The 16,222-nt window shown below is 52.5% G+C and overlaps 1 protein-coding gene across 1 annotated transcript in view; it reads right to left on the reverse strand.

Annotated features, from left to right (window-relative positions):
• The window catches only part of LOC311147247 (histone-lysine N-methyltransferase 2C-like), a 133,561-nt gene that overhangs the window by 46,949 nt on the left and 70,390 nt on the right, over window positions 1-16,222 (reverse strand). Inside the window, exons 18-27 of the mRNA XM_084183917.1 lie at window positions 15,642-15,823; window positions 15,164-15,328; window positions 14,908-15,014; window positions 13,142-13,216; window positions 12,351-12,563; window positions 4,165-4,287; window positions 3,625-3,750; window positions 3,328-3,458; window positions 379-583; window positions 166-258 (exon numbers count right to left, since the gene is read on the reverse strand). Of these exons, the coding sequence (XP_084040043.1) occupies window positions 166-258; window positions 379-583; window positions 3,328-3,458; window positions 3,625-3,750; window positions 4,165-4,287; window positions 12,351-12,563; window positions 13,142-13,216; window positions 14,908-15,014; window positions 15,164-15,328; window positions 15,642-15,823 (1,420 nt within the window). The remainder of the gene's footprint in view (window positions 1-165; window positions 259-378; window positions 584-3,327; window positions 3,459-3,624; window positions 3,751-4,164; window positions 4,288-12,350; window positions 12,564-13,141; window positions 13,217-14,907; window positions 15,015-15,163; window positions 15,329-15,641; window positions 15,824-16,222) is intronic.

Here is a 16,222-nt window from a genome sequence, read left to right on the forward strand (position 1 = left end):
ACTTGTTTTGCTGAATAAAAATGTAGTGGGGGTAAGGATACATTTGTAAGAATTTATCCTTACCCTAACCCTTGGAAAATACATTTTGAAAAGACATACAGCAAGACATCCCAGGCTGGCAGTACAATCTTCCCACAATGACAGCCTCAGAGATAAGTGACATACCAGAGTCACCAGTCTGCTTCCCCAGCATTCCCAGGAGGTCTGCATCTGTGTTGAGAACCTCAGACAGATCCACTAGAGGTTCCTCAGAGGGCTCTGTGGATGAGAAGACAGACAGACACGACAGAGTCAGAAACCATGGCATGGATCAATGGACAAGTGTGTGCGCATGCGTCTGTGTGCGTGTGCCTCCATGTGTATCTGTGTAGTACATACGTGGTCCGGCTGGTCTGGACGAGGCTGAGGCAGCACTGAGCAGGGGATCTGAGGATGGGTCCAGGATGCTGGTGGTGGGATGCTTCCTGTCCCCCTGGGGCCCAGTTCCAGCCCCAGCTTGGCCCTCCTCTAGCAGCCCAGATGCCACCGCCTGCTGCCTGCTCTGCTTGCTCTTATCCAGCAGGTCCTTACCGAAGAACGCCTCCTAGAAAGGTACACAACACGGGTCACTTCTCCATAGACCCACCATACTTCAGGATAACTGTCAACCTTTCTTTATCTCCCACCTCCCCATGGGACGTTCATCAACAAGCACAGTTACATGATCCATCCCTTCAAAGGACAAAAAAAATAATGATGTTTTACTAGTGTCAGTGGACTCTCTCTACCAGTGTAGATAGACATGGATCTATCTCCACATCAGCAATGTCTTATCTCGCAGCGGACAGACCCATCATGTGACTGCTGCAGCCTCCCACTATGCTGGGACATTAAAAGCCTCGCTAACCATCTTAATAATTAATCCAATGTGCTCCGTGTTGGGTTTTATTCAGTCTCTGTGCCCTCCTGCTGTGGAGTACATACCAGCAGTGACAGATGCCCATGGCATAATGCACCTCCTCACATCTCATCTATTTTGGCCAACACAAGGTGACATAGAGCTCTGGGTTTGAGACGAGAGAGAGCGGGAGCGGGAGCGAGAGAGCGATGTAGTCTGGCTTTCATATGTTGAACCCCCAAACAAAAGGATGATCAGAGTAGAGGATGTTAGCTATCCTCTAAGGACAACTCCTGGAGGCATTCCCTCCCACTTTAAGAGAGCACACAAATGGGCCTTCTGCCATCTCCAATGATCTATCTTTAAGTGCTTGCCAGGCATTATGCTGAGTATTCTCTGTATTCTCAGGCCTCCCATTGGATGAGGTAGAACTAGATTTTATGCAGATGCAATGTGACGTTCCAGGCAATCAGTGTGCTCCTGCATCTATGAATGGTTGCCTCATAAAGAAAGGGGTTGACATGTAGGTTGGCAGCTTATTCTGACAATTACTTATCTGCATATGGAGGACCTTAACATATGTTTTTTTTTGCAGTAAGACAACCTCTACTCCAAATACTGTGCCTAGTACCAAGTGGTGTTTTTGCCTAATTGTAAACTTACAACTATGTCAGGGAATCATGGCTAAATATATTCCCTCAGTTATAACAAAACCAAACTGACATCTTCCAAATCACATAAAGCCTGAGACAAATGTCAGTCATAATGTACTGTGCCTTCAGAAAGTATTCACACCCCTTTACTTTTCTACATTTTGTTCCGTTACAGGCTACATTTTAAATTGATTAAATTGAGATTGTGCGTCACTGATCTACACACAATACCCCATAATGTCAAAGTGGATTTTAGAAGTTCATAAAGAAATGTCTTGAGTCAATAAGTTCAACCCCTTTGTTATGGCAAGCCTAATTATGTTCAGGATAAAAAACGTGCTTAACAAATCGCATAAGTTACATGGACTCATTCTGTGTTCAATAAAAGTGGTTAACATGATATTTTAATGACTACCTCATCTCTGTACCCCACACATACAATTATCTGGTAGTGGGTTCGATCCCCGGGACCACCCATACACAAAAATGTATGCACGCATGACTGTAAGTCGCTTTGGATAAAAGCGTCTGCTAAATGGCATATTTATTTTATCTGTAAGGTCCCTCAATTGAGTAGTGAATTTCAAGCACAGATTAAACCACAAAGACCAGGGAGGTTTTTCAATGTCTCGCAAAGAAGGGCACCTATTGGTAGATGTGTAAAAAAAAAAGCAGACACTGAATATCCCTTTGAGCATAGTGAAGTTTTAATTAGGCTTTGGATGGTTTATCAATACACCGTGTCACTTCAAAGATACAGGCGTCCTTCCTAACTCAGTTGATGGAGAGGAAGGGAACCGCTCAGGGATTTCACCACGAGGCCAACGGTGATTTTAAAACAGTTACAGAGTTTAATGGTTGTAATATGAGAAGACTGAGGATGGATCAACAACATTGTAGTTGCTCCACAATACTAACCTAAATGACAGCGTGAAAAGAAGGAAAACTGTACAGAATAAAAATATTCCAAAACATACATCCTGTTTGCAACAAGGCACGTAAGTAATACAGCAAGAAATGTGGTAAAGAAATTACATTTTTGTCCTGAATATAAAGTGTTATGTTTGGGGCAAATCCAACAACACATCACCGAGTACCACTCTTCATATTTTCAAGAATGGTGGTGGCTGCATAATGTTATGGGTCTGCATGTCATCGGCAAGGACAAGTGAGTTTTTCAGGATAAAAATAAACGGGATACAGCTATAAGCACAGGCAAAATCCAAATTAAAAACCTGGTTCAGTCTGCTTTCCAACAGACACTGGGAGATGATTTCACCTTTCAGCATGACAATAACCTAAAACCAAATCTACACTGGACTTGCTTTACCAAGACGACATTGAATGTTCCTGAGTTGTCTACTTACAGTTTTGACTTAAAATCGGCTTGAAAATCTATGGCAAAACTTGAAAATGGCTGTCAAGAAAATGATCAACAACCAACTTCACAGAGCTTGAAGAATTAAAACAAGAATAATGGGCAACTATTGTCCAATCCAGGTGTGCAAAGCTCTTAGAGACTTACCCAAAAAAGACTCAGTTGTAATCGCTGCCAAAGGTGCTACTAAGTATTGACTCAGGAGTGTGAATACTTATGAAAATGAGATCTGTATTTCATTTTCAATAAATGTGCAAACATTTCTAAATACATGTTTTCACTTTGTCATTATGGCGTATTGTGTGTAGATGGGTGAGATTTCTATTTTATTTAACCCATTATGAATTCAGGCTGTAACAAAAAGTGGAATAAGTCAAGGGGTATGAATACTTTGAAGGCACAGTAGATGTGGGACTGACCTGCAGGTAGGTGGGAAAGGCCTCCTCAAGCTTGGTTTTCTTCTTCCTGTAGCGTTTCTTGATCTTCTCTGGGACATCCGGCCCAGGTGGCGTCTCATCCACAGGGGTGTCAGGCAGCGTCTCTCCCCAGCCTGCAGTGGGCACCGAAGAGTAGGTTAGAACCTTTTCCTTACAAATATAGAATCTCATATGCACGCTTGGGTATTCTATTCTACAATTTATTTTCACTCAGAGGCAGAAATAGGATATTCAGACAAAAGCAATTGATCATGCATTGGTAGATGTGTGGGAACTCACCCTCCTCCTTTCCTGTGGGTGGTTCAGAGACAGAGCCAGAAGAATCCTTCCTGCTCAGGGATCGTTTGGCCTTGCCTGGGCCCTGGCCTGGACGGCTCCGCTGGCGCACCATGAAACCACCGATGCCTGAGAAAGAGATATTCAACAATGAACCAACACATAGATAAGGTAAGCATAGGTAAGATTGCTGGTTCCTAGAAAGTAAAGTATCCAAATTGTCATTTTTTATTAGAACGCTATAAGATCTGTTTTATTAGGAAATTACTGTTGGGAGGACATAGAACACGTGGGTCTTTTTCTTGGTGTTTCCATAGAGCACATCTCAATGCTTTCACTAGAGGGGGAAACATCTTTAACCTAGATTAGAGAAAACACAATTTATAACCCCCAGAATGAGCCCTCTTTCTTTCTTTCCTTCCGAGGCCTTGTCTTGTCATCCCTGAGCTTGGCTAGCTACAACGGTACACTGATACAGTGCTGGGCACGTACTGCACCATTTCACGCTCCAGAGGAGCTGTCTCCTTCAATCAGGTGCCCTACCCGGCCGGTACGGCTTCCTCTTCCTCTTCTTGCTGCCGTCTGCCCCCTTGGACTCATCTTCTGCTGGCTCTCGCTCTGGGCTCGAGTCAGACTTCCCCTCACAGTCCAGAGAGAGGTCCGCCTCTGTGAGTGGCGCGGAGAGAGGATTGGGAGGGACAGAGAGAGAGGGTGAGACACACAGAGAGAGAGAGAGCGACACAGAGAGCGTGAAACAGAAAGAGAGAGCGAGAGCGACACAGATCGAGAGGGCGAGAGCGACACAGATGGAGAGGGCGAGAGCGACACAGATCGAGAGGGCGAGAGCGACACAGATCGAGAGGGCGAGAGCGACACAGATCGAGAGGGACAGAGCGACACAGAGCGAGAGGGCGAGAGCGACACAGAGCGAGAGGGCGAGAGCGACACAGAGCGAGAGGGCGAGAGCGACACAGAGCGAGAGCGACACAGAGCGAGAGGGCGAGAGCGACACAGAGCGAGAGGGCGAGAGCGACACAGAGCGAGAGGGCGAGAGCGACACAGAGCGAGAGGGCGAGAGCGACAGAGCGAGAGGGACACAGAGCGAGAGCGACACAGAGCGAGAGGGCGAGAGCGACACAGCGAGAGGGCGAGAGCGACACAGCGAGAGGGCGAGAGCGACACAGAGCGAGAGGGCGAGAGCGACACAGAGCGAGAGCGACACAGAGCGAGAGGGCGAGAGCGACACAGATCGAGAGGGCGAGAGCGACAGAGCGAGAGGGCGAGAGCGACACAGCGAGAGGGCGAGAGCGACACAGAGCGAGAGGGCGAGAGCGACACAGAGCGAGAGCGACACAGAGCGAGAGGGCGAGAGCGACACAGAGCGAGAGGGCGAGAGCGACACAGAGCGAGAGGGCGAGAGCGACACAGAGCGAGAGAGACAGAGCGAGAGCGACACAGAGCGAGAGAGACAGACCGAGAGAGAATCAGACCGAGAGACAGACCGAGACAGAACGAGAGAGAGAGCGAGACAGAACGAGAGAGAGAGCGAGACAGAACGAGAGAGAGAGCGAGACAGAACGAGAGAGAGAGCGAGACAGAACGAGAGAGAGAGCGAGACAGAACGAGAGAGAGAGCGAGACAGAACGAGAGAGAGAGCGAGACAGAACGAGAGAGAGAGCGAGACAGAACGAGAGAGAGAGCGAGACAGAACGAGAGAGAGAGCGAGACAGAACGAGAGAGAGTGCGAGACAGAACGAGAGAGAGTGCGAGACAGAACGAGAGAGAGAGCGAGACAGAACGAGAGAGAGAGCGAGACAGAACGAGAGAGAGAGCGAGACAGAACGAGAGAGAGAGAGCGAGACAGAACGAGAGAGAGAGCGAGACAGAACGAGAGAGAGAGCGAGACAGAACGAGAGAGAGAGCGAGACAGAACGAGAGAGAGAGCGAGACAGAACGAGAGAGAGAGCGAGACAGAGCGAGACAGAGCGAGACAGAGCGAGACAGAGCGAGACAGAGAGAGAGCGAGACAGAGCGAGACAGAGCGAGAGAACGAGAGAACGAGAGAGCGAGAGAACGAGACAGAGCGAGAGAGCGAGAGAACGAGACAGAGTGAGAGAATGAGACAGAGCGAGAGAACGAGACAGAGCGAGAGAACGAGACAGAGTGAGAGAGAGCGAGAGAACGAGAGAGCGAGAGAACGAGACAGAGCGAGTGAGAACGAGAGAGAGCGAGACAGACAGAGCGAGACAGACAGAGCGAGACAGACAGAGCGAGACAGACAGTGCGAGACAGACAGTGCGAGACAGACAGTGCGAGACAGACAGTGCGAGACAGACAGAGCGAGACAGACAGAGCGAGACAGACAGAGCGAGACAGACAGAGCGAGACAGACAGAGCGAGACAGACAGAGCGAGACAGACAGAGCGAGACAGACAGAGCGAGACAGACAGAGCGAGACAGACAGACAGAGCGAGACAGACAGAGCGAGACAGACAGACAGAGCGAGACAGAGAGCGAGACAGACAGACAGAGCGAGACAGAGAGCGAGACAGACAGACAGAGCGAGACAGCGAGCGAGACAGAGCGAGCGAGCGAGAGAGACAGAGCGAGCGAGCGAGCGAGACAGAGCGAGCGAGAGACAGACAGACAGACAGAGCAAGCGACAGACAGACCGAGAGCGAGACAGAAAGACAGAGCGAGACAGTGCGAGAGAGAGAGACAGTGCGAGAGAGACAGTGCGAGAGAGACAGTGCGAGAGAGACAGTGCGAGAGAGACAGTGCGAGAGAGACAGACAGAGCGAGAGAGTGCGAGAGAGACAGATCGAGAGCGAGAAAGGACAGAGAGCGAGAGCGAGACAGACAGACAGACAGACAGACAGAGCGAGACAGACAGACAGAGCGAGACAGACAGACAGAGCGAGACAGACAGACAGAGCGAGACAGACAGACAGAGCGAGAGCGAGACAGAAAGACAGAGCGAGACAGAGCGAGAGAGAGAGCGAGAGAGACAGAGCGAGAGAGACAGAGCGAGAGAGACAGAGCGAGAGAGACAGTGCGAGACAGACAGACAGAGCGAGAGAGTGCGAGAGAGAGAGAGAGAGACAGATCGAGCGAGTGAGAGCGAGACAGACAGACAGACAGAGCGAGCGAGACAGACAGACAGAGCGAGAGCGAGACAGACAGACAGACAGAGCGAGAGCGAGACAGACAGACAGAGCGAGAGCGAGACAGACAGAGCGAGAGCGAGACAGACAGAGCGAGAGCGAGACAGACAGAGCGAGAGCGAGACAGACAGAGCGAGAGCGAGACAGACAGAGCGAGAGCGAGACAGACAGAGCGAGAGCGAGACAGACAGAGCGAGACAGACAGAGCGAGAGCGAGACAGACAGAGCGAGACAGACAGAGCGAGAGCGAGACAGACAGAGCGAGAGCGAGAGCGAGACAGACAGAGCGAGACAGACAGAGCGAGAGCGAGACAGACAGACAGAGCGAGACAGACAGACAGAGCGAGAGCGAGACAGACAGACGGAGCGAGAGCGAGACAGACAGAGCGAGAGCGAGACAGACAGAGCGAGAGCGAGACAGACAGAGTGAGACAGACAGAGCGAGAGCGAGACAGAGAGCGCGCGCGAGAGAGACAGAGCGCGCGCGAGAGAGACAGAGCTTGCGCGAGAGAGACAGAGCGCGCGCGAGAGAGAGAGAGACAGAGCGCGCGAGAGAGAGACAGAGCGCGCGCGAGAGAGAGACAGAGCGCGCGCGAGAGAGAGACAGAGCGCGCGAGAGAGAGAGACAGAGCGCGCGAGAGAGAGAGAGACAGTGAGACAGAGAGCGCGAGAGAGAGAGCGCGAGAGAGAGAGCGCGAGAGAGAGAGACAGTGAGAGAGAGGGCGCGAGAGAGAGAGACAGTGAGAGAGAGGGCGCGAGAGAGAGAGGGCGCGAGAGAGAGACAGAGCGCGCGCGAGAGAGAGACAGAGCGCGCGCGAGAGAGAGACAGAGCGCGCGAGAGAGAGAGACAGAGCGCGCGAGAGAGAGAGACAGAGCGCGCGAGAGAGAGAGACAGAGCGCGCGAGAGAGAGAGACAGAGCGCGCGAGAGAGAGACAGAGCGCGCGAGAGAGAGAGACAGAGCGCGCGAGAGAGAGAGACAGAGCGCGCGAGAGAGAGAGAGACAGTGAGACAGAGAGCGCGAGAGAGAGAGAGACAGTGAGAGAGAGAGCGCGAGAGAGAGAGCGCGAGAGAGAGAGCGCGAGAGAGAGACAGTGAGAGAGAGAGCGCGAGAGAGAGAGGGCGCGAGAGAGAGAGGGCGCGTGCGAGAGAGAGACAGAGTGCGCGAGAGAGACAGAGTGCGCGAGAGAGAGAGACAGAGCGCGCGAGAGAGAGAGACAGAGCGTGCGAGAGAGAGAGACAGAGCGCGCGAGAGAGAGAGACAGAGCGCGCGAGAGAGAGAGAGACAGTGAGACAGAGAGCGCGAGAGAGAGAGAGACAGTGAGAGAGAGAGCGCGAGAGAGAGAGACAGTGAGAGAGAGAGCGCGAGAGAGAGAGACAGTGAGAGAGAGAGCGCGAGAGAGAGAGACAGTGAGAGAGAGGGCGCGAGAGAGAGGGCGCGAGAGAGAGACAGAGCGCGCGCGAGAGAGAGAGACAGAGCGCGCGAGAGAGAGAGAGACAGAGCGCGCGAGAGAGAGAGACAGAGCGCGCGAGAGAGAGAGAGACAGAGCGCGCGAGAGAGAGAGACAGAGCGCGCGAGAGAGAGAGACAGAGCGCGCGAGAGAGAGAGACAGAGCGCGCGAGAGAGAGAGACAGAGCGCGCGAGAGAGAGAGACAGAGCGCGCGAGAGAGAGAGACAGAGCGCGTGAGAGAGAGAGACAGAGAGCGCGAGAGAGAGAGACAGAGCGCGCGAGAGAGAGACAGAGCGCGCGAGAGAGAGAGACAGAGCGCGCGAGAGAGAGAGACAGAGCGCGCGAGAGAGAGAGACAGAGCGCGCTCGAGAGAGACAGAGCGCGCGCGAGAGAGACAGAGCGCGCGCGAGAGAGACAGAGCGCGCGCGAGAGAGACAGAGCGCGAGAGAGAGACAGAGCGCGAGAGAGAGACAGAGCGCGAGAGAGAGACAGAGCGCGCGAGAGAGACAGAGCGCGCGAGAGAGACAGAGCGCGCGAGAGAGACAGAGCGCGCGAGAGAGACAGAGCGCGCGAGAGAGAGAGACAGAGAGCGCGAGAGAGAGAGACAGAGCGCGCTCGAGAGAGAGAGACAGAGCGCGCTCGAGAGAGAGACAGAGCGCGCTCGAGAGAGACAGAGCGCGCGCGAGAGAGACAGAGCGCGCTCGAGAGAGACAGAGCGCGCGAGAGAGAGACAGAGCGCGAGAGAGAGACAGAGCGCGCGAGAGAGAGACAGAGCGCGCGAGAGAGAGACAGAGCGCGCGAGAGAGACAGAGCGCGCGAGAGAGACAGAGCGCGCGAGAGAGACAGAGCGCGCGAGAGAGACAGAGCGCGCGAGAGAGACAGAGCGCGCGAGAGAGACAGAGCGCGCGAGAGAGACAGAGCGCGAGAGAGAGAGAGAGCGCGAGAGAGAGACAGAACGAGAGAGAGACAGAATGAGAGAGAGACAGAACGAGAGAGAGACAGAACGAGAGAGAGAGACAGAGCGTGCGCGAGAGAGAGAGACAGAGCGTGCGCGAGAGAGAGAGACAGAGCGCGCGAGAGAGAGAGACAGAGCGCGCGAGAGAGAGAGACAGAGCGCGCGAGAGAGAGACAGAGCGCGCGAGAGAGAGAGACAGAGCGCGCGAGAGAGAGAACGCGAGAGAGAGAGAGCGAGAGAGAGAGAGAGCGCGCGAGAGAGAGAACGCGAGAGAGAGAGACAGAGCGCGCGAGAGAGAGACAGAGCGCGCGAGAGAGAGACAGAGCGCGCGAGAGAGAGACAGAGCGCGCGAGAGAGAGACAGAGCGCGCGCAAGAGAGACAGAGCGCGCGAGAGAGAGAGAGCGCGAGAGAGAGACAGAGCGCGAGAGAGACAGAGCGCGAGAGAGAGACAGAGCAGAGAGAGAGACAGAGCAGAGAGAGACAGAGCGCGAGAGAGAGAGAGCGCGAGAGAGAGACAGAGCGCGAGAGAGAGACAGAGCGAGAGAGAGAGACAGAGCGCGCGAGAGAGAGAGACAGAGCGCGCGAGAGAGAGACAGAGCGCGCGAGAGAGAGAGAGACAGAGCGCGCGAGAGAGAGAGAGACATAGCGCGCGAGAGAGAGAGAGACAGAGCGCGCGAGAGAGAGAGAGAGCGCGCGAGAGAGAGAGACAGAGCGCGCGAGAGAGAGAGAGACAGAGCGCGCGAGAGAGAGAGTGACAGAGCGCGCGAGAGAGAGACAGAGCGCGCGAGAGAGAGACAGAGCGCGCGAGAGAGAGAGACAGAGCGCGCGAGAGAGAGAGACAGAGCGCGAGAGAGAGAGACAGAGCGCGCGAGAGAGAGAGACAGAGCGCGCGAGAGAGAGAGACAGAGCGCGCGCGAGAGAGAGACAGAGCGCGCGCGAGAGAGACAGAGCGCGCGCGAGAGAGACAGAGCGCGCGCGAGAGAGAGAGCGCGCGCGCGAGAGAGACAGAACGAGAGAGAGAGACAGAGAGAGACAGAGCGCGCGAGAGAGACAGAGCGCGCGAGAGAGACAGAGCGCGCGAGAGAGAGAGAGACAGAGCGCGCGAGAGAGAGAGAGACAGAGCGCGCGAGAGAGAGAGAGACAGAGCGCGCGAGAGAGAGAGAGAGACAGAGCGCACGAGAGAGAGAGAGACAGAGCGCGCGAGAGAGAGAGACAGAGCGCGCGCGAGAGAGACAGAGCGCGCGCGAGAGAGAGCGCGCGCGCGAGAGAGACAGAACGAGAGAGAGAGACAGAGAGAGACAGAGCGCGCGAGAGAGACAGAGCGCGCGAGAGAGACAGAGCGCGCGAGAGAGAGAGAGACAGAGCGCGCGAGAGAGAGAGAGACAGAGCGCGCGAGAGAGAGAGAGACAGAGCGCGCGAGAGAGAGAGAGAGACAGAGCGCACGAGAGAGAGAGAGACAGAGCGCGCGAGAGAGAGAGACAGAGCGCGCGCGAGAGACAGCGCGCGCGAGAGAGACAGAGCGCGCGCGAGAGAGACAGAGCGCGCGCGAGAGAGACAGAGCGCGCGAGAGAGACAGAGCGCGCGAGAGAGACAGAGCGCGCGAGAGAGACAGAGCGCGCGAGAGAGACAGAGCGCGCGAGAGAGACAGAGCGCGCGAGAGAGACAGAGCGCGCGAGAGAGACAGAGCGCGCGAGAGAGACAGAGCGCGCGAGAGAGACAGAGCGCGCGAGAGAGACAGAGCGCGCGAGAGAGACAGAGCGCGCGAGAGAGACAGAGCGCGCGAGAGAGACAGAGCGCGCGAGAGAGACAGAGCGCGCGAGAGAGAGAGAGAGCGCGAGAGAGAGAGAGACAGAGCGCGCGAGAGAGAGAGAGACAGAGCGCGCGAGAGAGAGAGAGACAGAGCGCGCGAGAGAGAGAGAGAGACAGAGCGCGCGAGAGAGAGAGAGAGACAGAGCGCACGAGAGAGAGAGAGACAGAGCGCGCGAGAGAGAGAGACAGAGCGCGCGCGAGAGACAGCGCGCGCGAGAGAGACAGAGCGCGCGAGAGAGACAGAGCGCGCGCGAGAGAGACAGAGCGCGCGCAAGAGAGACAGAGCGCGCGAGAGAGACAGAGCGCGCGAGAGAGACAGAGCGCGCGAGAGAGACAGAGCGCGCGAGAGAGACAGAGCGCGCGAGAGAGACAGAGCGCGCGAGAGAGACAGAGCGCGCGAGAGAGACAGAGCGCGCGAGAGAGACAGAGCGCGCGAGAGAGACAGAGCGCGCGAGAGAGACAGAGCGCGCGAGAGAGACAGAGCGCGCGAGAGAGACAGAGCGCGCGAGAGAGACAGAGCGCGCGAGAGAGACAGAGCGCGCGAGAGAGAGAGAGCGCGCGAGAGAGAGAGAGCGCGAGAGAGAGAGAGCGCGCGAGAGAGACAGAGCGCGCGAGAGAGAGAGAGACAGAGCGCGAGAGAGAGAGAGAGACAGAGCGCGAGAGAGAGAGAGAGAGACAGAGCGCGCGAGAGAGAGAGAGACAGAGCGCGCGAGAGAGAGAGAGACAGAGCGCGCGAGAGAGAGAGACAGAGCGCGCGAGAGAGAGACAGAGCGCGCGAGAGAGAGACAGAGCGCGAGAGAGAGAGACAGAGCGCGAGAGACAGAGAGAGAGAGAGAGAGAGACAGAACGAGAGAGAGAGAGAGAAAGACAGAACGAGAGAGAGAGAGAGAAAGACAGAACGAGAGAGAGAGAGAGAAAGACAGAACGAGAGAGAGAGTGAGACGGAGCGAGAGAGACCGAGAGAGAGAGTGAGAGAGAGAAATAGGTGATAAGGAGATAGCCAAGGGGCAGGGCAGTCTGCAGAATGGACTAACAGACCACCCTGCCCCCAAACTACAGCACCCAGGGTCAATCCCATTTCAACTCCAGTCAACTTCAAGAGATTAGCCTAATTGAAATGGTGGATTTTTCAATTTGGGGAATTTAGCTCCACAACTCTACTCCACCACCTATCCGTCTGCAGTCAGTGTCATGGGAATTTGAAGGCCTATTGCTGTTTCAGAGGGTCTTAATCTGTGTCCAGGAAACTGGCCCATAGTGTTTTCTAACAAGCTTGTTGTATTTAAGTCAGTTAACCTATATTTAAGCAGGGAAGTCCGTTAAGAACACATTCTCATTTAAAGACAGGCACCTCTGTTGTCCTCCATGTCCTCATCCCGGGAGTGTTCTGACAGCATGTCCAGGGGGGCCTGCAGCACTGCAACACTGTTCTGGTTGATGATCTTCAGCTTCAGCTTGGGCTTGGGTTTCCTCCGCCGCGATGCAGGGGCCGTCAGGCTCTGGAGCTGACACAGGCCCGACTCAGTCAGACACACGCCGTCCTGAGTGTACGTCCTCACCAAGTCTGAAAGACACACAGACACACTCCACAAGGTTATGGTACTGTTCGAACATCCTAGATGAACTGGAATGTATGGCATGTCCAATGTGATTAAAACAAGATTTAATGAAGTTAAAGAGCTAGAAAGCATCTCAGAGAAGAACAAATATCTCGATCTCAAGGCAGAACAAATACTAAAATCATATGGCAAATAGAAATCAGAACTGGATGGTCTTAAGCGATAGATGGGAGGGGTTGAGGGGAGCTAAAGGGTGTGACTAAAAACAAACAAAAGATAACTAATGTAAAATATACTGTGTCCGTAAAATATATATAGTGTGTATAAGCTGGAAGTAGTTGTTGTCCATTGGTTTACTCCAATTAGGGGAGGGGTGGTAGGGTTAGGCGAAAATAATAAAGGATTTTTTTTTTTAAATATATATTTATTAAACAAAATAGATGTGGGGGATTGGAAATTTTGCAGACAATTACATTGATAGAAGCCGCAATCTATTTGCAATATTAAAGCTGATACACCCACTAACATTTATTTTTTTTTTTTTATAATACAAATAAAATACCAAAAGCGGTCTCGTTCTTACCCATTTCTTTAGCCTTTGTGAGAATCTGCGTCATAACTGCCGGCTCAATGGACTCTCTGGCCTTGGACACTAGCGCTGTGGATGCAGTGAAGAGGGACACAAAAGCCAGTCAGTAATTGGCTGCAATACAAGAGACGCCTGAGACGGTCAGATACAGTAGCAATGTTTCAGAAGGCTACACTGTATGTACAGTTGTGGTCAAACATTTTGAGAATGACACAAATACAAATTTTCACAAAGTCTGCTGCCTCAGTTTTGATGATGGCAATTTGCATATACTCCAGAATGTCATGAAGAGTGATCAGACGAATTGCAATTAATTGCAAAGTCCCTCTTTGCCATGAAAATGAACTTAATCCCCCAAAAACATTTCCACTGCATTTCAGCCCTGCCACAAAAGGACCAGCTGCCATCATGTCAGTGATTCTCTCGTTAACACAGGTGAGAGTGTTGACGAGGACAAGGCTGGAGATCACTCTGTCATGCTGATTGAGTTAGAATAACAGACTGGAAACTTTAAAAGGAGGGTGGTGCTTGAAATCATTGTTCTTCCTCTGTTAACTATGGTTACCTGCAAGGAAACACGTGCCGTCATCATTGCTTTGCACAAAAGGCCTTCACAGTCAAGGATATTGCTGCTAGTAAGATTGCACCTAAATCAACCGTTTATCAGATCATCAAGAACTTCAAGGAGAGAGGTTCATTTGTTGTGAAGAAGGCGTCAGGGCGCCCAAGAAAGTCCAGCAAGCGCCAGGACCGTCTCCTAAAGTTGATTCAGCTGCGGGATCGGGGCACCACCAGTGCAGAGTTTGCTCAGGAATGGCAGCAGGCAGGTGTGAGTGCATCTGCACGCACAGTGAGGCGAAGACTTTTGGAGGATGGCCTGGTGTCAAGAAGGGCAGCCAGGAAGCCACTTCTCTCCAGGAAAAACATCAGGGACAGACTGATATTCTGCAAAAGGTACAGGGATTGGACTGCTGAGGACTGGGGTAAAGTCATTTTCTCTGATGAATCCCCTTTCCGATTGTTTGTGGCATCAGGAAAAAAGCTTGTCCAGAGAAGACAAGGTGAGCGCTACCATCAGTCCTGTGTCATGCCAACAGTAAAGAATCCTGAGACCATTCATGTGTGGGGTTGCTTCTCAGCCAAGGGAGTGGGCTCACTCACAATTTTGCCTAAGAACACAGCCATGAATAAAGAATGGTACCAACACATCCTCCGAGAGCAACTTCTCCCAACCATCCAAGAACAGTTTGGTGACGAACAATGCCTTTTCCAGCATGATGGAGCACCTTGCCATAAGGCAAAAGTGATAACCAAGTGGCTCGGGGAACAAAACTTCAAAACTTTGGGCCCATGGCCAGGAAACTCCCCAGACCTTAATCCCATTGAGAACTTGTGGTCAATCCTCAAGAGGCGGGTGGACAAACAAAAACCCACAAATTCTGACAAACTCCAAGCATTGATTATGCAAGAATGGGCTGCCATCAGTCAGGATGTGGCCCAGAAGTTAATTGACAGCATGCCAGGGCGGATTGCAGAGGTCTTGAAAAAGAAGGGTCAACACTGCAAATATTGACTCTTTGCATAAACTTAATGTAATTGTCAATAAAAGCCTTTGACACTTATGGAATGCTTGTAATTATACTTCAGTATACCATAGTAACATCTGACAAAAATATCTCATAACACTGAAGCAGCGAATTTTGTGAAGACCAATACTTGTATCATTCTCAAAACTTTTGACCACGACTGTAGTGCTTTACCCTTGGAGGTTTTGTGGACTCGGCACATGGTGCAGTCAAAGCTGCTGTCTGCTGCTTTCTCCACATCCTTCTCTGAATGGAGACCCTGGCAGGAACTATGTATCCACCTATGGGAGAGGAAGGAGAAGGGGTTGGGGTTCGGGGTACCATACAGGGGGTTTGATTCAAAATAACAGCACAAATATAGGTTATGGCAGGTTTAGCTAGTACTGTAGACATGCAGAGACAATTGGCTCATTAGAAACAGGTGGCCCACCTGTCGCATTGGCGGCACTGCACCACAATCTCGCCCTCGCTGTAGTCCTGGAGACAGAAGGGGCACGTCGCCAGGCTGGCACAGGGGGCGCACTGGGTGTAATTATTCTGCCACTCACACCTCAGGCCTGGTGAGGTGGCACCACACTGGGTACAGGACACACACCTGCAGGAGGGAACAGGGGAGGGAGGAGGAGTGAGGACAGGTGTCAATGAAGAACTGCGTACATTCAGGTGGTTGTACATTAAGTACAGTATATTGAGAAATAATGAACTAGGTCATTCATGGAGAAAAGGGAAAGGCTTTTTTGTGTGAGATCGCAAATAATCAAGTTTTGTTGATGGTACTTTGACTTCTTGCTTACATATAACAAATATTGACGTTATACTATATAGGGAATAGGGTTCCATTTGGGCCGCATCCATGTTATCATAATAGGAAGTGGTTGAGGGGATGGACAGATGAGGCAGCAACCCACCATTTGCACTTCCAGCTGTCCTTGGGCACGTTCTGCAGCGGAGGGTCCAGGCAGTAGGTGTGGTAGCTGATGTCACAGTCGTCACACAGCAGCAGACGGCCCGGGTCGGTGGCCTGGCCGCACGCCTCACACACCGTACACTCCAGACAGCGCCAGCCTTTATTCAACACCACCTTGGTGATCTGGGAAGAGATGACAGGGTCAGATATGGTGTGGGAGTATATTGGCAAAAGTCCAAATTGTGTGTGCTTATCTCTTTAAAAAGGCCCCATAGTAAAGGACATTGATATATCACTGTCCCGCTGAGCTACACTAAAGACTTCTGTTTGCAGTAATTGGCAGCATTACGAGATAAGGATCGAATCAACTTGAGCTGAGCTTCATCTGATTACAGAGTTTATATGGCCCGTTTAATCCAGTTGACACTCACATACTGAGTCAGTCATAGCCAGGTTAAAATTTAGGCTACACAATTCAAATACTTTGAGTTAACCCTAAGCCCAATCATTTGTGGGGTTCCCATGTTTCCTACTCTAATGTAGTATCCGAATTTTCAGTAAGATCTCAGAAAATGCCACTGT

This window comes from Coregonus lavaretus (assembly GCF_964263955.1).
Source record: "Coregonus lavaretus genome assembly, chromosome: 19".
In the NCBI taxonomy this organism is placed as follows: Eukaryota; Metazoa; Chordata; class Actinopteri; order Salmoniformes; family Salmonidae; genus Coregonus; species Coregonus lavaretus.